The sequence below is a fragment of the Oncorhynchus mykiss genome, chromosome 4, assembly GCF_057628025.1.
Source record: "Oncorhynchus mykiss isolate SJ-2025 chromosome 4, ASM5762802v1, whole genome shotgun sequence".
NCBI classification, from domain to species: Eukaryota; Metazoa; Chordata; class Actinopteri; order Salmoniformes; family Salmonidae; genus Oncorhynchus; species Oncorhynchus mykiss.
In genome coordinates, this window is record NC_143025.1 from 34,353,714 (window position 1) to 34,379,161 (window position 25,448).

Here is a 25,448-nt window from a genome sequence, read left to right on the forward strand (position 1 = left end):
TCTTTTTTTTCTTCTCTGCTGCTTTTTAGAGTATTTCCTTCCCAATATATCTCTTTACGTTAGAGAGTATACCCACCGGTAAAGGATTTTACTGGACGAGAGTTTGTCACAGTGGAGATGTCAACAGAGGAAGTGAAAATGCATGATGTTGACAATCGTACTTTCATTTCATACAAGTTTTTCTTTTGACATCCCTTCACTGCTTCTAAAAGAAAGCGTTGAGGTAGAGCAATGACCCAGTGCTGCCAGGCAGTTCAGGAGACATGATTTTGGTTAAAAGGCAGACTAATTGCCTAATTTATACGCTGTTGTAAACGTTGAACATCTTTGTTGGCATGTTCCAAATTCTGTTTTCCAGTGTCTCAGCACAAGCTGTTCAACGAGCACCTGGTGTCAGCCAGTGGGAACCCTGCGCTGGTGATGAGGAGGAAGAAGCACACAGAGAAGGAAGTGCACGCCCACCTGGTCAGTGTGGTGTCAGTCAGACTGAGAGAGGGATACACCATCAGGGAGATCAACCTCACTAAAGGTACCGGCTCACACCAGCCTCGAGCCTAACCTCGTCCCTGGCTAAATTGCTAACACAGATAGAGCCTGGAAACACTTTGCAACAAAGTGGCAATGAAAGGGGTGTGGGTTCAAATTGAGATGGGAGAGAAAGAGAGCCTACTACAGCTCTGTTAGATGGGACTTGCAGAAAATCACAAAAAATAAAGAAATGTTCTATCACAGCGACCATATTTATTTTTGGGATGCTCACTTGATTCTGATTCGTTCCGATCCAGTTGCACTGCTCACACTTTGAAAGTCCACAATGTAGAGAGGAGGTTCTAAGGGTTGTGCTAGGTGGTGATTGGCTGAGAGATCAGCCAATTTGTCCGCTCCTGCCATAGACTTCTATTCAAGTCCTGTGTTTAGGCGCTCGGAAACCAGACGTCTCGACAGAGAGAGAGCGAGAGAGCAGGATGGTGGGATTAGCCTCAAGTCTAACATTTTAAAGTGACTTTCTACTATCCACAGAAGACCCACGATATCGAACATCTGTTTTACTGCAAGTGCATCCACAAGGCCAACTTTCTTCCTCTTTTCCAGACTGTCTACAGTATTAAATAAACCAAACTACACATGTTTCACATGTTTCAATTTGTGTTTTGGTCCCTCCCGTAGGTGGCACCCAGCTGGAGGTGAAGCTGGTGTTGCTGTGGAAACACAACATGCGTATAGAGTACCTGGCAGTTGCCCAGTGGCCCCTGGATCCTGCCAAGAGGACCACCTGGGTAGAGGTCACCATGGAGGGAAGCTACGACATCCTCCATGATATCAGCTGTACCATGAGGAAACCCATCACCTCAACCTACCGCACCTCCGTCATCAGGCGATTCTGGAACACACTGCAGAGGTGACCTTTGACTCACCTGTATCTACCTGGCTAGGGAAACTGCTAGGGAATCACTGATACAGCTCATTGTCAAGGATACTATTCTTTTTAAAAATATATATATAAAAATATATATAATGGGTAATCATAGGACCTACTTTAAAATTGTTTTAAAGCAATTTACACATTTTGCCATGTCTTATCAAAATCAATGGGTCCCCATACCATTTTTTATGTTAGATTCTCTCTGTCTAGTTTTTATTTTGGTGATTGTTAGTTCTCAAAGATGATCTTATTTAAACATATACTGTAGCTACATTATCAATTGTATATACTTTCTCTCTGGTTTTATTCATTTAAGTTTACACTGAAAACATTTTATTGTACTGGAAATTATTAAAACAAATAATTATAATAATACTAATAATAATTTGGAGTGGCGTCAGTAAATATAGGGGAAACACTGAATTGAAAGTGTATACTGTGCATTTCTCCTGATAAGACACATGTTATTATGCTCTTTGTCTTCACAGTATAAACCAGACAGATCAGATGCTGGTCCACCTGCAGTCCTTTAACTCTCTCCCAGAGAACTACACAATCCCTGAGAGCACCAAGAACGGAGTTCCTCTCTTCTACATCCCACCTGGATCCACCACGCCTGTATGCACTTTGTCTGCTCTGGTTACTCCTTTACACTTACCAACACTGATTTTTCAAATTCATTATTACATTGACCTATATTCATAAAGCTGATCTAGGATCAGGTCCCCACTTTCTGTAGTTGTATTCATGATGGTCTAGACAAAACTGATCTTATAATCACGAAGGCAAAACTGATCCTATATATTCTACTGTTCTGAGAGACACTATGAATATGGGCCATTGGTCCTATTGACCTAAGGACAGGTAGTCACAGTGTTCCTCTGCTGTTTCCTTCAGGTTCTCTCCCTCCAGCACAGTGGCTCTAAGGACTCCTCCCAGTCCCAGTTTGCCTTCTACTGGAAGCCCATCCTGTCCATGGATGCCAACTTCTGGCAGAGATGGCTTCACATGCACCGCATTGCTATCATCCTGGAGCACGACATGTGAGAGATGGTTTATAGATACCACACCAACTTCTGGTGTCAATTTCTTAAATTACAATGTTGTCAATTCATATTGATTTCATTTCTCCTTTTAGATGTAATGTAAAGTGATGCATCACTGAGAGCAGTGTTGATAGTCCTCTCCCAGTCATTTAGTATAATTAGTCAAATCTAAGTATAATCTACAAGTGTGCAGGTTTCATTTTAAAAGTATTTTCCCAGTCATTGTAATGGTGATCTCCTGTCTTCTCTTCTCTGCAGGCCTGTGCCCAAGCACCTCCACACTGCTGGTAGTAACGGGCGTTTCAGCACCATCCAGTGTCGTATCTCCCACTCAGCCCTCACCTCTTTACTGAGGGACTGGAGCAGCTTTGTACTGGTGGAGGGATACTCGTATGTCAAGCTCATATACAGGTAGAGGCAGAGAGACTCATGGGAAATGTTGTTCACATTGTGGAGTGAGATAGAACTGTGTTAAAATAATGTTTTTTTTTTTTTTCAAATACTTAAGCTGTTCTTCAATGAACCAATGGAATAGTCTCAAAATATACTAAAACTACAGTAAATGACTGGCTACAGTAAATGACTGGAGTAAGGTTTTAATGAATGTACTGTTCTGTTCCCCAGTGCCTCTGACCAGCCCCCCAACTCATTCTATCTGGTGCGTCTGATCTCCAAGGCTCCCTGCATGGTGCTGAGGCTGGGCTTTCCTATCGGCACCCTGGCCCACACCAGGAACAAGGTATGGGACATGGTCCACACCGAAAACACTTTTGAATAAAATATAGATTTTGGATCTCGAGCTGTGCCTATTTCTCCTCACTAAATGGATCTAGCAAGCAGAAAGAAGTCAGTCGCTAGGTGAAACATCACCTTTTTCCCCCTCAGAATGTTGCAACCCTCTGTTGGTGTGACCTTTTGTTGTCGTTTATGTAAATGTTGATTCTTAACTCGTTGCTGAAGATGCAAAAACAAAAAATCCTGAACAAGGCTGAAAAAGGCAAGTGAACTAAACTGAACTGTTTGTGAGGGAACCAACACATCCTATTCTTCAGCTTAACCTTTTCTCTGCCCCACTTCCAGATAGTGGATGAGCTGCGGGAGCAGATCCTGAGGCTTCGCTTCCCTCACCGCGTCCAGAACAAGGAGGCTACGCCCAAGACCAAGAGGAAGATTCTGGGGCACGCATCCCCCTCCAAGTCTCCTCCTCTCCCTGCTCCCAAACCTGCGCTGTCTGACCGGCCATGTGTGGTGGTCCTCAACAAACCTCTGGAGAAACTACTTATCAGGTCAGTGGAATGTTGTCAGATTTGTGCCTTGGGCATGACCGTTCTTTTCAGCTACGTGGCTTATTACTGTAGATTACAATTATTGAGGTCATAGCACAAAGTATCAGACCTAAGGTTGGATTCTGAAGACATTTTACTCAATTATAAACATGAATACTCTAATGGTGTCCAATCTCCTCCTGTAGGTACGAGAAGCTCCCGTCAGACTTCCGGACCCCGTTTATTCTGAACATGGAGAACTTCACCCAGCCCACTAACATGACCGTGCCCCTTAGCATGGCAGCCAATCGGACGGCCTCGTCCACGCTGGCGTCGCTGTCACGCTACTTCCTCCATCAGCGCTGGGTGTGGACGGTGCAGAGCGGCCTGGGTGCTACCGTACCGCTGCAAGCTGTGGTTCATATACTGTCCATGCTGTCTGAGTGAGTCCCACTGGCATGTCTAATGGTACCTGACTCGTGCACTATGTATGTAATATTTGTGAAGACTCTCCTTACGAATATAAATAAAGTCATTATCATATCAGAGAGTTGTTAGGGAGGTCTTAGGAGTACTAACATCTTCTGACTTGTTGCCTGAAAATGTATTTGGATGTTTCCCAAGGATTCGCCTCTCTGAGGGCTTTCATTTTGCTGCCAGTGGAGAGGGCATAGTCAACATGGTGACTGAACTGCCAATGAAGGTGAGAGGAGCATGCTGGGGCACCTAGGGACAGCAAATATTTACTAAACCCATATGAACTCAATAGAAAAACCCTCCCACTAATCCTTTGAGTACTAATGTAGCGTTGTCTACATTAACACTGAAAGGAAGATTAGGCTACACAATACACACATACACATGTTTTAATCTGGACATATTGAGGCCAGACAGTTTATTGCTGTATAGTGTTTGCATTGAATTCCTTTAAAAATCCCATTGTAATGATGACTTGTGATGGTGTGCTCGTAGGGGATGCCAGAGGCGGTGGACAGAGAAAGTCACACCTGTATCGTCCAGTATATCCTGTTTCCACCTCACTCCACCTCTACCAAGGACAGGTGAGAATGAATTCCATTGAATATTTGGCCATTGTTTCTATTGCTTTAGTCCACCAGTTCCACAAATTCTACACATTCTCCAACCGTATCTTCAAATATTATCAAATTATTTTATTTAGAAGAACAGTTACGTTTCTAAGAACTTAACATTTTTTTTTTTTTACCCTTTGAACTCTTTGGTATATTTTGCTGGTTATTTAGTCAGTAAATGGTGCTATTGCTGAATAAGCATCTGTTTGTCTCCTCCTGTCCTGACCCCTTGTCTTCCATCATGGGTCTCCAGTTTCTCCACAGACGATGACAACGACACAGAGGTGGAGGCCATTGATGTGGACACAGAGCTCAACCTGGTGACAGAGTGTTGGGTAGAACCTCAGAGTGGGACAGTATGGAGCCCTAGAGACCAACATAGGCACTTCCAGGAGCTCACCTACCAGGAGATTCCACAGGCGGTCAGTATCAATCACTTAATCGATTAATCAAATGGATCTTCTTACATTCTCAGCTGTTGTCAAAGGTACTGTAGCTATTCAGTAGTACAGTCACTGATAATTCCAATTCACCAATTTGTATAGTATTAAAATACTGATCGAGATGAGATGAGGTTGAAGCGTGTGTACATATGTAGCCAGAGGATGGACTAAGTCTGGATGGACTGTCTGGTTTCTTTAAGTCTGATTCCTCTCTTTTCATTGGATTGATTTGTAATAGTGAGTTTACTTTAATAATTGGCCTATGGAAGCACTTCTCTTAGTGAGAAGTGTATTACATGTTTACGTGAGCTACATACGCTACCTTTTATATTCTTGATCCTAATGATATAGGCCTAAGTGTAAAACGGACGAGGTGATAGAGCAACAGCCCTGGAGTAAAAACCAAATGTGTGTGGGTGGATAGCAGGTTGGTTTTACAGGTCTACTCGTTCTAGATTGTCAGTACTGCATGTCTTCTTTGCTGTCGTGCCATGGCTGTGTATGAGTCGATTGTAAGTTAAACTTATGTATCCCTTCATGGGTAGTGTGATGCGTAAGACACATTTTTACAGACAGTCATTAGCGGCTGTTAAAATGAAAGTTCATTTTTCTTTCTTCCTTCTTGTTGGAATATAACAGGATATAATAAGGAGTACATGAAATGTGTCTCTCTGCCGATAGGCTGCGTGCATGTAATGGGCATAAAGAACTGGTCTTGTGATATTTCTAGGTATTTTTCTTTTCGTTTTTCTAACAACTGGATCCAATGAACTGAGCGGGCTGGGCTGACATGCTTATAGCCCTTTCTATGACTTTCTTAATTTGAGCATGCATCTATATTATTGTGCTCTTATTCATTTGGAAAAAGGTCAATGGGTCTGAATACTTTCTGAAGGCACTGTATATGGACCAAATAATCACAATCCACACTTCTTTGAAAATATATATAATAATCTATTGAGCCCACAAGTAACAAATTAATCTGTTATTATGGTGAGAGATTACAATATGATTTTAAGTACCTCAATGGATCGTAAAGGAAATACAAACTATCACCCTCATCCACTTAAAGAGATCACAAATATCATGGATGCATTAGAACTAGTTGAGATATGGAGGCTGACCTAGTGAGATATACATGGAGGAGGCTTAATCAAGCTTGCTGACTTGACTACTTCCTGGTCTCATTCTTGCTGGCATCAAACGTTTAAAAAGTATTAATAGGTGACAGAATGCGATTGAACCTTCATCTAATTGGCCTCCACATAACTCTTACAGAATTTCCACGTGGATATTGGCAATTTTATCAAAGCCTACTGGATGACAATTTGTTCTTAACTAAGAGAAGATAATTCATTATTTACTTTTTTTTGCACAACATAGGTACAGCAGATCCCCTTATCCAGTCCATTTAAAAAAAACTGGAGGCCTCTTACACTTCAATGTTGTGATGCAAAAATCCTGGCGAAATGCATAGCACATAGAATAAAAAAAGGTTTTTACCAAATATTGTTCATCCTGATCAGACAGTTTTTTTTTTACAAGGATGATGTATTGGAGATAATATACAAAAATTACTTGAAACAGTGGAACATTATGAAACGTCAAATATACCAGGCCTGGTCTTCATAGCAGATTTTGAAAAGGCGTTTGATAAAGTACGACTAGAATTTATATATAAATGCCTTGACTACTTTAATTTTGGTGAATCTTTTATACAGTGGGTTATGGTTATGTAAGCAACCCCAGGTGTAAAATAGTAAATATTGGTTACTTCTCAGAAAGTATTGAGCTTTTAACAGGAGTATGACAAGGCTGTACATTGTCTCCTTATTTATTTATTATGGCCATTGAATGCTAGCTGTTAAAATGAGATCCAACAAGAACATCAAGTGGTTAGAAATCCAGGGGATGAAAACAAGTGTCAACTGTAAGCTGATTTCTCTAGTTTTTACCCCGTTGCGCTAGCGGAACCCCTCGCCACCAGCCAATGAAATTGATATGCGCCAAATACAAATCAACAGAAATCTCATAAATCAAATTTCTCAAAATGTCAAGTCTTAGGCACCATTTTAAAGATAAAAGTCTTGTGAATCCAGCCACAGTGTCTGATTTCAAAAATGCTTTACAGCGAAAGCTCAACATACGATTATGTTAGGTCACCACCAACCCAGCCATTTTTCCAGCTAAAGAGAGGAGTCACAAAAAGCACAAATAGAGATAAAATCTATCACTAACCTTTGATGATCTTCATCAGATGACATTCATAGGACTTCATGTTACACAATACATGTATGTTTTGTTTGGTAAAGTTCATATTTATATCCAGAAATCGTATTTTACATTGGCATGTTACGTTCAGTAGTTCCAAAACATGCAGTAATATTGCAGAGAGCCACATGAATTTACAGAAATACTCATAATAAATGTTGATGAAAATACAACTATTATACATGGAGCTTTAGATACACTTCTCCTTAACTTCTTGCGTCGAGCAATCCCGTATCCGGGAGCGTAATCATAGCCTCAAGCTCATTACCATAACGCAACGTTAACTATTCATGAAAATCGCAAATGAAATTAAAGAAATATATTCACTCACAAGCTTAGCCTTTTGTTAACAACACTGTCATCTCTGCTTTTCAACCATAGCTACACAAGCATTTGTGTAAGAGTATTGATAGCTAGCATAGCATTAAGCCTAGCATTCAGCAGGCAACATTTTCACAAAAACAAGAAAAGCATTCAAATAAAATCATTTACCTTTGAAGAACTTCGGATGTTTTCAATGAGGAGACTCAGTTAGATAGAAAATGTTCATTTTTTCCAAAAATATTATTTGTGTAGGAGAAATCGCTCCGTTTTGTTCATCACGTTTGGCTAAGAAAAAACCCAGAAAATTCAGTCATTACAACGGCAAACTTTTTTTCAAAGTAACTCCATAATATCGACAGAAACATGGCAAACGTTGTTTAGAATCAATCATCAAGGTGTTTTTCACATATCTATTCGATGATAAATCATTCGTGGCAGTTGGGTTTCTCCTCGGAAGCAAATGGAAAAATACACGCAGCTGGAGATTACGCAATAATTGCGACGGAGGACACCAAGCGAGCACCTGGTAGATGTAGTGTAAAATGATCAATCTTCCAATGATATGCATACAAATACGTCACAATGCTGCAGACACCTTGGGGAAACGACAGAAAGTGTAAGCTCATTCCTGGCCCATTCACAGCCATATAAGGAGACATTGGAACACAGCACCTTCCAAATCTGGGGCACTTCCTGTTTGAAATTTCATCTTGGTTTCGCCTGTAGCATCAGTTCTGTGGCACTCACAGACAATATCTTTGCAGTTTTGGAAACGTCAGAGTGTTTTCTTTCCAAAGCTGTCAATTATAGGCATAGTCGAGCATCTTTTCGTGACAAAATATCTTGTTTAAAACAGGAACGTTGTTTTATCCAAAAATTAAAAGAGCGCCCCCTATATCCAAGAAGTTAATGCAACCGCTGTGTCAGATTTTTTAAAAACTTTACGGAAAAAGCATAATCTGAGAACAGCGCTCAGAGCCCAATCCAGCCAGAGAAATATCCTCCATGTTGGGTAGTCAACATTATTCATAAATAGCATTCTAAATATTCACTTACCTTTTGATGATCTTCATCAGAATGCACTCCCAGGAATCGCAGTTCCACAATAAATGCTTGTTTTGTTCAATAATGTCCATCATTTATGTCCATTTATGTCCAATAGCTTCTTTTGTTAGGGCGTTTGGTAAACAAATCCAAAAGTGCGATCTGGTCCATTTGGACAAAACGTTCAAAAAGTTATATTACAGGTCGAAGAAACTTGTCAAACTAAGTATAGAATCAATCTTTAGTATGTTTTTATCATAAAAGTTCAATAATGTTCCAACCGGAGAATTCCATTGTCTGTAGAAAAGCATGAGAACGAGGCTATAGGCAGACCCCTTAGTCAAACAGCTCCCACCCGGCCCCCTTCACATGAGCAGCCTGAAACAATGTTCTAAAGACGGTTGACATCTAGTGGAAGCCTTAGGAATTGCAAAATATCCCATATCCCACTGTGTATTCGTTAGGGGTGAGTTCAAAAACTACAAACCTCAGATTTCCCACTTCCTGTTTGGATTTTTTCTCATGGTTTTGCCTGCCATATGAGTTCTGTTATACTCACATACATAATTCAAACAATTTTAGAAACTTCAGTGTGTTTTCTATCCAATACTAATAATAATATGCATATATTAGCATCTGGGACTCAGTAGTAGGCAGTTCACTCTGGGCACGCTATTCATCCAAAAGTGAAAATGCTGCCCCCTATCCCAAACAACTTAAGTCCGCAATCTGCATCCCTGCACAGTCATATTGAAGATCTTGATCCCTTTTCTAACTTCTCTGGACTAAAAGCTAATTATGACAAGTGTACCATATTATGTATTGGATTGTTAAATCACAATGTTAATACTACCTTGTAGTTTACTAATAAAATGGGTGGATGGTGAAGTAGACATACTTTGTATTTACATCTCAAAACTTACCACAAACTTTCCACAAACAATTCCAAAGAAGGTTTGTAAAAATAGATTAGATACTGCAACCATTGAGAGGGAAATACTTGTATATTATGGAAAAATCACATTGATTTAACTCTTTAGTCCTATCAAAGTTTACTTACTAATGGTGCTGCCTACTCTAGATGACTCGTTCTTTAAATCATATGGCAAAAAATGTAACTTTATTTGGAATGCGAAGACAGGCACATTTTAATTTTGTCTATCTACAGTGGGGAGAACAAGTATTTGATACACTGCCGATTTTGCAGGTTTTCCTACTTACAAAGCACTTAGAGGTCTGTCATTTTTATCATAGGTACACTTCAACTGTGAGAGAGTGAATCTAAAACAAAAATCTAGAAAATATACCAGTTTCATTTGAGGACAAACATGTTGACAGCTGCGCCATACAGGTTGCAAAATAAATGGGAAGATATTTTCAATGTACAGATTCCATGGCACGTGGTACAGTATATGAATGGATACAAAAAAGGCAACACTTGATTCAACACATTTCAATTGACATTTTTATCCAAAATTATTGCCACCAATGAAAATGTTATATACAGTAAATGGGGCACACAACAATCTCAACTCTGTAGATTTTGCCTGCAAAGATACAGAATCACTAGATCATTTATTCTGATATTGCCCCTATCTAGCTTGTTTCTGGTCACAAGATGAGGAATTGTTAAAAAAATCTCAACATTAACTTAAAATGAACCTTACAAAAAGCAGTGTTGGGCGATTTGGAAAGCCATAGTCAATGAATCAGCAATATAATACTACTTGTAGGAAAGATTTTCATATTTTGCTCACAATCTGTGGATGAAATGCGATTAGGAAGGTAAACCATTAATGTAAACATCACAGCACAATTGAAAAATATATTGCACATGGAAACCAAATGAGGGTGGTCTATGGTGATAAGTGGGATGGGCTGAGGGGCGGGATTAAAGAGCTTATGTTCAGTAATGTATTATTGTTATGTGATTGCTGTATATAATAGTTCAATCTGTGTAAAATATGTAGCAGAAAAGCTGTAAAAACAGTGTGTCCTCCGAAGAGAGGGGGTGGTGGATGGGCTAATATATATATTTTTTAAACAATAGTGAATTTACGTTATCCACAGATCTTCCCCCGGGATCTGACCTGTATGTCCACCATTATGACGTTTGAGTACCTTAGCCAGCTGTGCCAGAACAAGGAGCAGGTGTACCCTCCCATTGGGACCGCTGCAGGAGAACCCCCTGCCTCTGAGGACTGCATCCACACTGTTCCCTTCCAGTTTGACCTCATCGAGCTGCTGCCCAAGTGCCAACAGATAGAAATATTCTTCCTCACTCTCAGCAGAGGTGAATTTTATCATGTTATGTTATGTCCTCAAGTATCTTATTGTTATCAAACATTAATTTATACATTTTTGCTAAATCAAGGATTCCCTGCGACTGTTAGTCCAACACCTTAGCCATTACCCCAAAAAAGTCCAAACCCCTTGACATGGTCACTAGGTGTTGTTGCTGCAATATGAAGATGGTGGATGAATTAATGAATGCTTATTTGTGTGTATTGCAGTGGAGAACGAGGAGGTGTCCCAGAGCACCCCCTATATTCCCAACGAGCTCCTGCTGAGCCTGTTCCACAGCAGCTTGCAACAGGAACTCAGTGACCGGGAGATCCCATTGGCTGACCAGGACAACGTCACCTTCATGCATCACATCCTAGACAGGGAACGAGACGGACATGTTGCACCCTTCTCTCTACCGGTCATCAGAGGTAGGCTTTGTGAATGTGTGCCTCTGCTATGCATCTGCTTGCTATTTGGGGACTAGGCTAGGTGAATGTAAAGTGTTGATGTAGGCTTTATGAACACATGTTGACTGACTGAAAAGAACAGAATCCTGCTAATGATTGTATTCATTATGTAACAACATCCTATACTCCTGCACACATTTTTTTTTTTTTTTTTTGCCTTGCCATGTGGTTACTTTCCCTTGACAGAAGAGTGCCTGAAACCTCCAGAGAGACAGGACACAATGATGTCCTTCCACACTACAGGGAGCAGTAAGGAGGTGACAGGATCAACCAGTACCCTTCAGGTAAACCTTTTAACCAGTCTGCATTCTCTCTTCAGGGAAATAAATCCAGAAGGTTCCTCCTTGGCATTGATATCGGTTTTATGCAGTTTAAAAACAATGGAAAACCACCAGTGGGCCCGAAGTTCCGTTTTGGATGTCCAGACATAGTTTACACTACCCTCTTCTTCCTCTCATTGGAACTCTGTCCACCTTGGGCAAAACATTATGTTTAGTTTATTTTGTAGCACTTGTCCTGTCTGTTATGCCCGGTGAGTTTGTCCCCTCTTTCTCTCAGAGTTTCAGCAATGCAGACCTGGTGGATGAGGAGCCAGTCCCAGTGGAGAGGGATGGGTCTACCCCTCAGTGGAAGTGTTACGCCAAGTACATCAGCCCTCAGCAGATCCTACTGACCTTCCTCCCCGCCACCTTCACAGGTAGGCACCCCGCTACTGTTCCCTGTGCTCTGCTGTAGTTGTGTGATGTGCGTGTACGAATAGGACAGAGCTACAGATCTTTTCTACTCATTATTCAAGTGGGGGCTCCACTCTAGTTATAGGAATCCTATGTATTTGGGCTAGCCACCAGCCTGGCATCGTGCTAGTTTTAACTGATTGTAATCGACATGCTTATCATCATAAAGTGGTGCAGCAACAGTGCTGTGTGTTCGTAGATGTTGGTAACCCCCCCCCCCCCAATGTCTAATAATTAACCAGCACTTGACCTACCCACCCCCCCCAACCTTCCTGCTCGGATTCCACTGATAGCTATGTTTTTTTGAGGAAAAACATTGTTCTATGCCTGTCACATGTGGTTGTAGCACCGAGCTATCTTAAAACGAATGCAAGTCCCTCTGCGAAATGTTTGAGTTCAACATTGTTGTGTTTTCTCTGCAGATGTCCAGATGTTGATGTCGTCTGGGCTGGAGACCGAGCCCCAGGATAACGGAGATGATGACGACACCCTGACTACCGGCAACAAATCACAGGCTGATTCTTACTCTGGCTCCACCAATGGGCTGAATGGTGGGTTGAGTAGCGGGTTGAGGTCCCCCATGCTCTCCCCTGGTGGTGGTGGTCCTGTGGGACCCAGGTCACCCCTGCTCTCCCCTGAATCTGGGAGCTCCACGTTGGAGCAGGACAACTGGGATAGCCGTTTCTCTGAGCCTGAAAATGGCACCAAAGGTGCCAGTAAGTACTGTAGGATTATTGCATCATTAGTCCTTTGCTACCAACATACTGTGCCTTCTCACTCACCCAACCCTCTCTCTTTCTATCCCTATTTCTCCCTGCAATAACATCATGTTACTGTTGTGAAAAGGAAGAGATGGAGCTCCCTGAGCAAATTGGAAATTACTCTCTCTCTCTCTCTCTCTCTCTCTCTCTCAGGTGTGGAGGAGAGGGACGGGGTGCAGTTCGCTGAGCCCCAGAAGAGAGACTTCCACATCACATTCAGTCGCCAGGCGTCCCAGCAGAGCTCAGGGGATCTGTCCCGTCCGCGCTGCCCTGTATATGTCTATAACTGTTCCCTGGACTCTCTGAAGGATCAGCTACTCAATCCCCACTCTAACAGGCAGCCAAGGGACATCTTCTTCAGGTACCCAGTAACACACACACACACACACTGGGGCTACTGATGGGGAGCACATCTGGGTTCAAATAGGATTTGTTTTCTTTCAAATACTTTAGCTGCACTTGATTGAGGATGGATCGTTTCCGATGCAATGTTATCACTTGAATATTCTCAGAAGTGGAAAATCCAGCCGTCTGGGACTGAGGAGTATTGAGGAGGAAATAATTTCAATTTGAACCCAGGTCTTGGGAGGGGAATAAAGCAGATCCAAGGCTTCATGTATTCAGCACTTTACTTTTCATCAGTTTAATCACCTTACCACCCATCATATGTGACTGACACTTGAAACGCTCTCAGTCAGAAGTCCTACCATGCCATACCCGATTATACCCTTCATAAGTCTACCCTTCACTCAACATTGGCTGTGCCAGCAAGCTCATTGTTGTTGGTTGAGTCCCATGTTAACGTTGTGCACCTCTGATTGTTTCCCTGTACTACGTTGATAAATAGACCTCAAGACGCTGACTCCTGGGAGATGCATCAGCAGATGAAGTTCAGGTAGCACAGCACAGCTAGCTTACTGCTGCTTCCATCATCCTGCCGCGCACCCCCCCCCCCCCATTCTCCTCTTCCTCCTCCCCTCCGTCCCTTCCTGGTGTAGAGCTGTGGTGAGATCAGTCTCAGTGAATCTTTCCTCAATTCCTTGCGTCTTATCTCCTTGCATCCTTCTCAAAAGACAGCTGAGAAGAAGGTCTGAAGGAAGGGACCTTGGACCTTCTCCTCCAATACGGTTGAGGAGGTGAGGAGAAAGGATGCAAGGGATCATGGAAAGATGAATTGATGGGGTTAGGAGGGACTTAGGCCTGGCCATATGCTCCTCCTTTTTCATACCAGGGAGAGGTACTCTCTAAGTGGGTGAGGCTGAGGCCATCGCTCTCACACTCACTCCAGGCCTGTGTTGCTATTGGGAGGTTGGTATCTGCCTCCAGATAAGACTGTTGCCTCTAGATATTTTGACTTTATATTCATTTACATAACTGAAGGCTTGACTTCACAACGCAAGCCACTTATGTTTGCTGGAGCTCAAACTTCTTGTAGGAGGCTGTCTCTCTCTGTCTGCAGTCAGATACTAATAGGTGAAACTGTCAACATGTCTGATGTGTTAACTGACAATATCTAAGTTATTGCATGTTCACAGAAAATCTAATTTGGTTCATGCAGTTGCAGTACTTTTTTTTCAAGCTTCTCTGGGGGGGTGTGGTGACTTTTTACAGACCCTACTTGATGACATGGGTGTGGTGCTTTGGAAATCTCTCCTCTAAGCCTGTGATTAAACAATTCATTTTTTTTTAATGAGTAAAGTTCCTTTGTACTCTTTTTCCTTTTCACCTGCAAGTTCCAAGTCAAATATGGGAATTATACACTTGTGTATCATGGTACAGGACTGGCCATGTGTTGATCTCCAGATTAACATAAGACACATAGTATTGACATATCGGATACATTTTCGGAGTGATTATCCCCCCCCCCCCCACCCCTTGTTTAAAAGCACGCTTCGGAGCTCTGTTGTTCAGTGACCGCTCAAGCTAATAGACTTTTAACAGCATCCTCCTCAATGCATAATGCAACATTACATGGAGCTGGACAGTGTGTTTCTTTTCTAACGGAGATTAAATGTCATCAGAGATTTGTGTGTTATTGTGGCGTGAGATTAGAGACTGTGCGTTTGCAAAGGAGACAAGCAGCATGTTAATTGGGGGGTGAGATGAGATTGTGTGTTTTCAAAAGGGTGTGTAAAATAACCGTGTTATATATCTGATGATGAAGCTATGCTCCCTCCTTTTCTATGGCTTGTATGTTTCTCCCACAGATCTACTATTGGGCTTCCTGATTCTGCACTTGCTCCTCTTCTTCTCTAATGGTGTTTGGGGTGTTTGTGTGTGTTTGTCCTCTTCCTCCTGTAGGTCTCTATCTCAGGAACGCAGCAGCACCTCCTCCTGGACAGACCTGATGTCGCAGCCTCATAAACACAAGGAGCTGGCCAACTACTGCAGCCTGCTACAGGAGCACTACCACCAGTGTTACGTCACAGGTAATACTGTAATACACTGCTGACAGACGTGAACATTTCCGGTAACGGCCTGTCAAGGTGACCAGTCCAGTCTGACTGTTTAATCTGTCTGTGTAGCTTGCATTTGACCACTGCGACAGCCAGACGTCATAAAACACCCCTTAAATAAACTGACTCGCAAATGACTGACGCAGAGAGGAGCCCAATGGTAATGTACCCTGCTTTATGGCACTAAAGGGACAGGGGATGGGCTACTGGTGCTGGGGAAAGCAGATGGGAGAAGAAGTTTATTATTGACCAGAGTATCGGCTAGTAGCTGATTCTCTTCCTATTCCCTATATAGTACACTACTTTTAATCTGGGCATTGCACCCTATTCCCTATTTAGTGCACTACTGTTGAACATAGTAATTTAGGCCTGTGACTCGCCATACACACACACACGTACCCGAAGATAGCGCCTCCAATACTACAGAAGCAAGCACAGGGCAAAGCCGTCACCTGCATCATCCTAGTGACGGAGAAATCTATTAGAGTGTTTTAAGCTGTCATCTCAGGATTTGTTTTTATGCTCCTTTGCAGCATCTGTAAACCTCAATCAGGAGGAGAGCGACTAGACAACGCACGCACACTCACACACACTAGACACAACTCTGCTTAGGCGAAATATCCGCTTCTCTCTGACAAGCCTGATGGATTTAAATTGGTCTGGCATGCCAATTTAAATGTAAATATATTCACACCATGGCAGCATATTTTCTCTCCCTGCTCACTGAGTCAAGAGGTTAACACAAAATGTATACCCTGTGGTACTGAAAAAAAGCCAAATTTAAAAGCTGTTTTCTCAAGATGAATTTGATATAAACAACATCCAGATAAAAGTATTGACCTTTTTTTTTAGGGTATATTACAGTGCTTCAGAAATCCTTACTTTTGTTGTGTAACCGTGTGAAAATGGATTTAAAAAAACATAAACATTCTCGCCCATCTACACACAATACCCTTACTGACAAAGTGAAAAAAATGCTTTTAGAGTTGTTTGCCAATGTATTGAAAATTAAACTCAGACATATCCATTTGCATAAGTATTCACACCCCTGAGTCACTACATGTTATAATCAGCTTTGGCAGTGATTACAGCTGAGTCTTTCTGGGTAAGTCTCTAAGAACTTTGCACACCTGGATTGTACAATATTTGCACATTATTATTTTGAAAAATTTCAAGCTCTCTCAAGTTGGTTGTTGATCGTTGCAAGACATTTTCAAGTCCTGCCATATATTTTCAAGTACATTTAAGTCCAAACTGTAACTTGGCCACTCAGGAACAATCAAAACGTCCTTGTCCTTGCCGATGACAAGCATACCCATAACATATGAGGATTTTCCTCAAACATAATGCTTTGTATTCAGGACATAAAGTGAATTTCTTTGCCAAATCTTTTGCAGTTTTACTTTAGTGCTTTATTGCAAACAGGGTGTGTGTTTTGGAATATTTTTATTCTGTACAGGCTTCCTTCTTTTCACTTTGTCATTTAGGTTAGTATTGTGGAGTAACTACAATGTTGATCCATCCTGTCACAGCAATTAAACTCTGTAACTGTTTTAAGTCCCCATTGACCTCATGGTGAAATCCCTGAGCGGTTTCCTTTCCCTCCGGCAACTGAGTTAGGAAGGACGCCTGTATCTTTTTAGTGACTGGGTGTATTAATACACCACCCAAAGTGTAATTAATAACTTCACCATGCTCAAAGGGATATTCAATGTCTGCTTCTTTGAGGCATTGTGGTTGAAACTGTTTTTGAAATTCACTGCTCGACTGAGGGACCTTACAGATAATCGTTTGTGTGGTGTACAGAGATGTGGTAGTCATTAAACAATCATGTACATTTTTATGTGACTTGTTAAGCTAATTGTTACTCCTGAACTTATTTAGGCTTGCCATAACAGAGGTGTTATACTTATTGACTCAAGACATTTCAGCATTGTTTGTAAACATTTCTAAAAACATTATTCCACTTTGTCATTATCGGGTATTGTAGGCCAGTGACACAAAATCTCAATGTAATCCATTTTAAATTCAGGCTGTAACAACACAATTTGGAAAATGCTCATGGGGTGTGAGTGCTTTCTGAAGGCACTGTTTTTTATGTGGATTTATGTGCTGACCTTGACTGAACTTAACATGGAATAGTTGGACAGATTTCTATTTGAGAGTATAGTGGAAGGTTTTTGACGATGTAGCTAAGATATTCCTTGCATCCTCTCTCCTCCCCTCATTTTCAGATGACATTGGAGAAGGTCCACTTTTACGTTATCCTTTTAAATTAATGCAGTTGAGAAGGACGCGAGGAGAAATCGTATTGAGGAATTGTGGAAAGATGAATTAAGACAGAGCAGGCATGGTTCTGAAGTGTGTGCGTGTGCATGATCGTGCTCTCTCCCCCTAGGTGTGTACCGCAGCCTGCAGCAGTCCCACAGCATCAGTTCCCAGGACTTGCTGACAGCCATGGACTACTGTGAGGAGTCTCTCCAGGAGATAGACATCACTTCCTTCCTCCAGACGCTCTGTGGACACATCCGGGTGTTCCGAGAGCGCCATGGAGACGGAGGGGTCAGGGGTCACAGCATCACCCCCGCCACCTTCACCATCGGTGAGGCAGAGGAAGACGGGCTGGTCAAGAGAGGACCCATGGCCTCCTCATCCAGGTACTACTGAGACCTACAGAGCAGTTACCCATTTTTTTTGTTGATTTGAAGTACTCAGGGTGTCTTTGACTGGTGTGTTGGACTGGTGTGTTTGGACTGGTGTGTTTGGACTGGTGTGTTTGGACTGGTGTGTTTGGACTGGTGTGTTGGACTGGTGTGTTGTCTCTGGCTGGAGCAGCCTTCTACTTTAAATGATCAAATAAATAAAATCTAGCAATCTGGAGTTTGCACTTTAGCGACTGTCCCATGTCCCTGACAAACTAAATCAAGGGCACCTAAAGTATATTACATATTTTCTATACGTATTTGACCCAGGTCGGCTACAGAATGACCCTCAGAATGTTATCTGACCTTGGTTCAGAACTTAATTTGCAAAGAGTGGTACATACAGTACATTTGTTTGGTTTGTTTTGGTACTTGTTTGGTTCAGACTATTGATTGACGGTGCTGAATGGTGCTCTATGAGTAAACATGACGACCTTGTGTCTGCAAGTATTGAGATGGAGGACGTGAGTGAGGCAGAGAACAGGGGGAAGGCCTCGGCCCCTAACTCCCCCCTCGGCCTGGACGAACCCCCCGGGACCATCAGAATACCAGAGTTCCCTCTGTCCCTCCTCCGCCTTCAGCAGAAGTGCGAGGTCTACCCTGACCTGCACAAAATCATACAGGTAAACAACTGAAGGATAGATAATGGTAGAATGGAAAGAAATGAGATGGATTATGTTACAATTTGATGCTCTTGTTAAATAACTGTTTTAAAGCTAGCTAATGCCTGCATTCAACAGGACAAATTCATGGACATTGGTGCTCAGTTCTTCAAGACCGTGCCTTCCAATCCTCACTACTTCTACTACTGCCCACCATCATCTAAGAAAGAGATATGTGTATGTTATTTCCTATCCATTGTTCTCGGTTGGTATCCACCCCCAGGACACTGAAGAAGGCCCTGTTTCCAAAACATTGGTTCAGTATTAACTAACTGGGACTCTGAATAATATGGCGTTCTTTTGATGATTTTAATTTTTTGTTCTCCTCCTAAGGACTCTGATAGGGAAGAGGAGAGACGACTTAGTGAAGAGGTTGTCTCCGAGGCTGAGCCTGCTACAGAGGACGGTGGGGATCCTTGTATTTTAGTTGCTTGGATTGCTTGGTGTAACCCCTGCCTAAGATCTTCTAGATAATAGTACATCAGATACTCTATACTCATCCTGTGCACCACAGAGGACATGTAGTTAAGGATACGTCATAAATCCTGTGTACTATGTCATAATGATGTGTACTATGTCATCCTAATGTGCACCTCAGAGAACATGTCGGGCTGTTGCATCATGATGGAGAGCGACACAGACCTGGAGGTGGAGTACCAGGAGAGGGCCGGGGGCCGGAGATCCCTAGGGGCAGACGGAGAGGGGGAAGCAGGGGGAGAGGGGGAGGATGCGTCCCTGTCTGACTCCAACACGGTGAACCAGGATGAGGACTCCTTCAGCATTCTAGAGGGAGACAGCCTGTTGGAGCCAGAGGGGCCTCAGCCTGAGATGCCTCCACTGTTCGTCCACCTCACCTGCTCTGTTAACATGAAGAGCTGCCACGGATCCATGCCCATAACCACGCTACCCACCTGCCTGGGTGAGTACACGCGGTACCTGACAACCGTCACAGAAGAGACACAAGCCAATAGACAGTGTGTGACTCAGACCTGGTGTTCTATCTCAAGGCCATCAGATTGTTAAATAGCCATCACTAACCGGCTACCACCCGGTTACTCAACCTTGCACCATAGAGGCTGCTGCCCTATGTACATAGAAATGGAATCACTGGTCACTTTTATCATGTTTACATACTGCTTTACTCATTTCAAAAGTGTGTTTACTGTATTCTACAGTATTTTAGTCAATGCCATTCTGACATAGTTCATCCTAAAATGTATACGTTTCTTAATTTCATTCTTTTACTTTTAGATTTGTGTGTTGTTGTGAATTGTTAGACACTACTGCACTGTTGGCGCTAGGAACACAAGCATTTCGCTACTCCCGCTAAATATATGTATGTGACCAATAAAATGTTATTTGATAGCTTCACTTTATTGAGTTTGTCCGGCACAATGGAACCAGTGGACTAGTTCCAAAAGTGCTAAACTTTCCCATCTGGCACTCCAAGCAGGCTCACTCCTACAGTCAAAGTATTTGATCGACAACGAATACTATTTGACCCCAGTTCTGCTGTGAATTTTCACAATGCTATTAAATGCCCTGCTGTTTGTGTTGACGTGTACTGTTTTGTTACAGGTGAGGTGATCACATGTCTGGAGAATGCAGAGGCCCTGCAGGCTCTTGATCTGAATGATCTCTCTGTCACACTGGACATCTTTGTCCTCACCTTACCCCTAGAGATCGAGGGCATGCAGTCTGACTTGAGGCACAACAGGTGAGAATTTTAGATCCTACTTGAGAAATATGTGGAACAAAATCAAATAACAATTTTAAAAAAATGCATCTGTTTGTTCTTGGATTCATTAGTGTTCATATGGTAAGGTGCCCTTTGGTAAACCAGGTTTGTAAAAACATTGAATGAACTTGGAGCTTAAACTAGGATATCAGTCATTAGGATAGGCACTCTTACCAGATACATTGTCATTGGAATGATAATGTGCAAGAGCATAACCCTGTGCTGTATACTTTCGTTTTCCACATACAGTAGGATCTTTCACTAGACGATGATCATGTTAACTAACGGGCTGCACTCTCTCCAGGTACACGTCAGAGAGCAGTGTGTCTCTGAACCGTTCTCCAGGTCAGCCCTCCTCCTACCGCTCTGATGAGGAGCTGATGGGCAACTTGGACAGCCTGAGAGGAGTAGGGGTTGACGGGTGAGTCATTAGGAAGGGTGGGGAAAAGAGTAGCCTGGTTCTATGTCTGTTTGTGCTGTATAGCTGTTGTCTTTTGGCTATACAGCACACACATCTGGGACCAGGCTAGAGGAGTAGCGGTTGACAGGTGAGTGGTCTGAAGGGTAGGGATACATCGGGCTAAGAAAGCATGTTGAGCAGGCCTTCGCTGCCTGGGATGATCATTTCACGGAGGCTACAGTAGTTCACTACTTCTTTATTTCAACAGGGTTGGAGGAGACCCTTTGGCCAAACTCCCAATTCCCCACAAACTAGCTGTGTTAGCCACCATGGATGAGGTAAGTTCAGTCTTTTTTTATAAAAGTTAAATTTAACCTTTATTTAACTAGGCAAGTCAGTTAATTAAGAACAAATCCTTATTTACAATGACAGCCTACCAAAAGGCAAAATGCCTCCTGCAGGGAAGGGGGGCCTGGGATTAAAAATATATATATATATATATATATATTTGGCAGCTGGGGTGAAAGAGGAGCGATTTCGATAGAGGTAACTAAATAGAGGTTCTAGATTTAACTTCAGCCTGCAGCTTTGATATGTGCTGAGAGAAGGACAGTGTACCGTCTAGCCATACTTCCAAGTACTTGTATGAGTTGACTACCTCAAGCTCTAAACCCTCAGAGGTAGTAATAACACCTGTGGGAAGAGTGGCATTCTTCTTACCAGACCACATGACCTTTTCTTTGGAGGTATTCAGAACAAGGTTAAGGGTAGAGAAAGCTTGTTAGACACTAAGAAAGCTTTGTTGTAGAGCATTTAACACAAAATCCAGGGAGGGGCCAGCTGAGTATAAGACTATATCATCTGCATATACATGGATGAGAGAGCTTCCTACTGCCTGAGCTATGTGGTTGATGTAAATTGAGAAGAGCGTGGGGCCTAGGATCGAGCCTTGGGTACTCCCTTGGTGACAGGCAGTGGCTGAGACAGCAGATGTTCTGACTTTATACACTGCACTCTGAGAGAGGTAGTTAGCAAACCAGGCCAAAGACACCTCAAAGACACCAATACTCCTTAGCCGGCCCACAAGAATGGAATGGTATCAATGGAATGGTATCAACAGTTTTGGCCAAGTCAATAAAAATAGCAGTACAATATTACTTTGAATCAAGAGCAATGGTGACATCATTGAGGACCTTTAAGGTTTTAGTGACACACCCATAACCTGAGTGGAAACCAGATTGCGTGCCAGAGGGAATACTATAGACATCAAGAAAGCCAGTCAGGTTTCCAACACTTTTGATAAGCAGGGCAGAAATAGAAATAGGCCTATAACAGTTAGGATCAGCTTGATTTCTCCCCTTGGCTGCTTTCCGAGCAAGTTTAAGGAGCTCCTTTAGCACCTCGGACTCAGTGACTGCCTGCAGGGAGAAACTTTGTCGCGGGGCAAGGGAAAAAGAGGGAGAAGTATCGGAGATAGTCACAGATGAGGAAATGTTGGATGGGCAAGGAGGCATGGCTGAGTCGAATAGGAATAGGAATCCTGACTTAATGAAGTGGTGATTTAAAGAGCTCAGCCTTGTGCTTCTTGTCAGTAACAACCACATCATCAACATTAAGGGACATGGGCAGCTGTGAGGAGAATGTTTTATTCTCCAGGTCTAACTGTTTTCCAGAACTTCTTGGGGTTAGACCCACAGAGAGAGAACTGCTCCTTAAAGTAACTCACTTTGGCCTTCCGAATAGCCTGAGTGCACTTATTTCTAATTTGCCTGAGCGATAGCCGGCCAGCCTGAGTATGCGTGTGCCAAGCCTTTCACCAAATACAATTCTTGAGGTGGAGTAACTCTGCAAGATCACAGTCGAACTAGGGGCTGAACCTGTTTTTAATTCTAATTTTCTTTATGGGGGAGTGTTTGTTAACAATACCACTGAAAATATCAAAAAAGAAGGTCCAAGCATCTTTGACAGAGGGGATCAAGCTGATTCTATACCATTTTACAGAGGCCAGTTCATGAAGGAAGGCTTGCTCATTAAAGTTTTTTAGCAACGTCTATGACAAATCAGGACAGGTAATTTCACTGAGCGGCTGTACAACAGTGATAACTAAGGTCATTACAGAAAACACCAGACTGATGCCTATCAAGATTATTTGTGAGGATAATATGAAGGAGAGTAGCCTTTTCTGGGTGTTTGGAGTCATACCTTGTGGGATTAGTAATAATCTGTGAAAGATTTAGGGAGTCACATTGCGTTTGGACTTGGTCAAGTGGTTTAAGCATGTTCCTGTTTAGGTCACCTATTAGGACAAATTCAGACTTAGTATAAGAGGCCAGGAGAGAGCTTAGGGCAGGTAGGTTACAGGCCGGTGCCGATGGAGGACGATAGCACCCGTCAACAAAGAGCTATTTGAAAGTTTAATGCTTAAAACCAGCAAATCAAATTGTTTGGGGACAGACTTGGTGCAGACAAACGAGCACTGAAGGTGATCCTTGGTAAAGATTGCCATTCCCCCACCTTTGGAAGATCTGTCTTGCCCGAAAAAGGTTATAACCAGAAAGGGTAACATCAGTATTCAAAACACTCTTCCTTAACTACGTCTCAGTAATGACCAACACATCTGGATTGTAGCTGTGAACCCACACTTACAATTGATCCATTTTAGGTAATACGCTTCTAATCTTAACGTGCAGAAAAGCCAGGATTTTACGAGAGCACAAATTAGTGAAGCCGATATCAGAGCACAAGTCAGAATTGGGCCTAGCAACAGTAGGTGGGCCAGGGTGAGCAGGCACATTTTCAGATATCATCAACAATAATACAGTCAAGGCACAGCATAGGACAGGGAGAGCTCTGAGGTGCTGATTTATGTAATCTGAATGTGCATCAGATGGCAACAAGATCATATTGTACAGCAATTTCATCAGGTAACATGAAAATAAAGTCGGTGAGAGGTGGTTAGAATAGGATGGGAGGCCAAAAGTCTGTAACCAATAGAGAGTCAGAGTCTAGAGTGTGGGAACAAACAGTCTGTCCCCTGCTTGGTTAAAGAATGTTTAGTCAACAAAGTATGCAGGAGTCATGAGGCAAATATCAAAATGCACAATAAAAAAATGTAATATATAACGACTTGGAGCTAGTCATTGTAAGTTCAGAGTCACTCGCCCCAACAGTGCATGTGTGCTGGAGGCGAGCGAAAGCTTAGGAGAGAGGGGGGAGTGTGGTGGGGGTACCTGTACCAGACAGGGGGATACGGGCCAGGGAGAGAGGGGGGAGTGTGGTGGAGGTACCTTTACCAGCCTGGGGGATACGGGCCAGGGCAGATGGTGAACAGATCACACGGTGGAATCCAAGCAGCAGTGCAGCAGGCAACGGGAGTAGATGTCACACGCTTTTGTTTATTTCTGGAGGCAGATTTCTTGTAGAAAATGCCAGTGAATGGCCTTTGAACAGCAGGAGGGGGCTTCAGAGGACGCTTCAAAGACTCAAAGGCCTCGACACCTTTTACTTCACACCGTAGTGCTAATTGAATTTGTATCTGGTCTGTCCTTCCAAGCTTGGGAGCCTCAGCATTCAGTCCCCATAAAGTAAAATATATCCTTGTAATGTGCTTTATTTTTCATTTTTTTCCTCTTCTTGGCTTTCAAAATAGCATCATACCAAACACTACTCACTCAGTTCCAGGTTGGAATGGTGTCCTCTGGTTTCTGCTGTTTGTTTGCGAGAAGTAATCTCTCTGGTTAATTTGTCAAAATTAGCTTGTAGGTTGGAAGTTTGGATCTGGAGCGAAGGCCATGCGGTGGAGGGTAGCATCATGCATATTTACCTGCTGAAAAATCCAAATTTATCCATCCTTTTGTAAAAAACATGTTGAAAAATGTGAGCGCTCATGTGTGAATTACTTTTGAACTTGATCTCGATCTTTGAACTTCATATTGATATTGATTTGACTTTGAGCTAGTTGACCACTAAATAGCGTTACAGATTTCAGGCCCCTTCACTCACCTCTCCCTCTCCTCTCCCTGTTGCCTCTCGTTGTAGATCCGTTGGCTCTTGGAGGATGAGATCGTGTCAGCGCTGCGTCTCTCCCGGGTTATCCGCTCGTCCACGCTACAGAAGGTGGCGGATCACGTGTTTCGCTCAGGCGGGCGACCACGGTGCCACTGTGAGGTCGTTCCTCTGCAGTTTGTCTTCGGCCCTGAGCAGTCCCTGGAGAAGTTCAAAGAGGTATGGTGGGAGAACTGTTTTTCTTTCATAGCAAAGATGAGTTTTGGCCCTTTTTTCTAGTGGGGTCAAATCGTTTTTCACATTGTCAGGAACCTTACATGTTGCATACCC

General features: G+C 42.6%; 1 protein-coding gene across 14 annotated transcripts in view; it reads left to right on the forward strand.

The window, feature by feature from the left end:
- Nucleotides 1-25,448, forward strand: part of szt2 (SZT2 subunit of KICSTOR complex) — a 105,511-nt gene that overhangs the window by 17,599 nt on the left and 62,464 nt on the right. For 12 of the 14 annotated variants that reach the window (XM_036969010.2, XM_036969016.2, XM_036969013.2 and 9 more), the window contains exons 9-36: nucleotides 359-529; nucleotides 1,168-1,399; nucleotides 1,912-2,041; nucleotides 2,321-2,466; nucleotides 2,728-2,880; nucleotides 3,094-3,208; nucleotides 3,550-3,755; nucleotides 3,941-4,177; nucleotides 4,359-4,437; nucleotides 4,707-4,795; nucleotides 5,079-5,247; nucleotides 10,978-11,200; nucleotides 11,421-11,621; nucleotides 11,847-11,944; nucleotides 12,219-12,357; nucleotides 12,817-13,110; nucleotides 13,309-13,516; nucleotides 14,003-14,050; nucleotides 15,457-15,584; nucleotides 18,010-18,268; nucleotides 18,762-18,936; nucleotides 19,054-19,152; nucleotides 19,309-19,381; nucleotides 19,574-19,894; nucleotides 20,554-20,692; nucleotides 21,018-21,134; nucleotides 21,382-21,451; nucleotides 25,152-25,337. In XM_036969010.2, coding sequence (XP_036824905.2) covers nucleotides 359-529; nucleotides 1,168-1,399; nucleotides 1,912-2,041; nucleotides 2,321-2,466; nucleotides 2,728-2,880; nucleotides 3,094-3,208; nucleotides 3,550-3,755; nucleotides 3,941-4,177; nucleotides 4,359-4,437; nucleotides 4,707-4,795; nucleotides 5,079-5,247; nucleotides 10,978-11,200; nucleotides 11,421-11,621; nucleotides 11,847-11,944; nucleotides 12,219-12,357; nucleotides 12,817-13,110; nucleotides 13,309-13,516; nucleotides 14,003-14,050; nucleotides 15,457-15,584; nucleotides 18,010-18,268; nucleotides 18,762-18,936; nucleotides 19,054-19,152; nucleotides 19,309-19,381; nucleotides 19,574-19,894; nucleotides 20,554-20,692; nucleotides 21,018-21,134; nucleotides 21,382-21,451; nucleotides 25,152-25,337 — 4,505 coding nt within the window. The remainder of the gene's footprint in view (nucleotides 1-358; nucleotides 530-1,167; nucleotides 1,400-1,911; nucleotides 2,042-2,320; nucleotides 2,467-2,727; nucleotides 2,881-3,093; nucleotides 3,209-3,549; nucleotides 3,756-3,940; nucleotides 4,178-4,358; nucleotides 4,438-4,706; nucleotides 4,796-5,078; nucleotides 5,248-10,977; nucleotides 11,201-11,420; nucleotides 11,622-11,846; nucleotides 11,945-12,218; nucleotides 12,358-12,816; nucleotides 13,111-13,308; nucleotides 13,517-14,002; nucleotides 14,051-15,456; nucleotides 15,585-18,009; nucleotides 18,269-18,761; nucleotides 18,937-19,053; nucleotides 19,153-19,308; nucleotides 19,382-19,573; nucleotides 19,895-20,553; nucleotides 20,693-21,017; nucleotides 21,135-21,381; nucleotides 21,452-25,151; nucleotides 25,338-25,448) is intronic. The other 2 variants (XM_036969012.2, XM_090231900.1) reach the window with 1 other exon arrangement.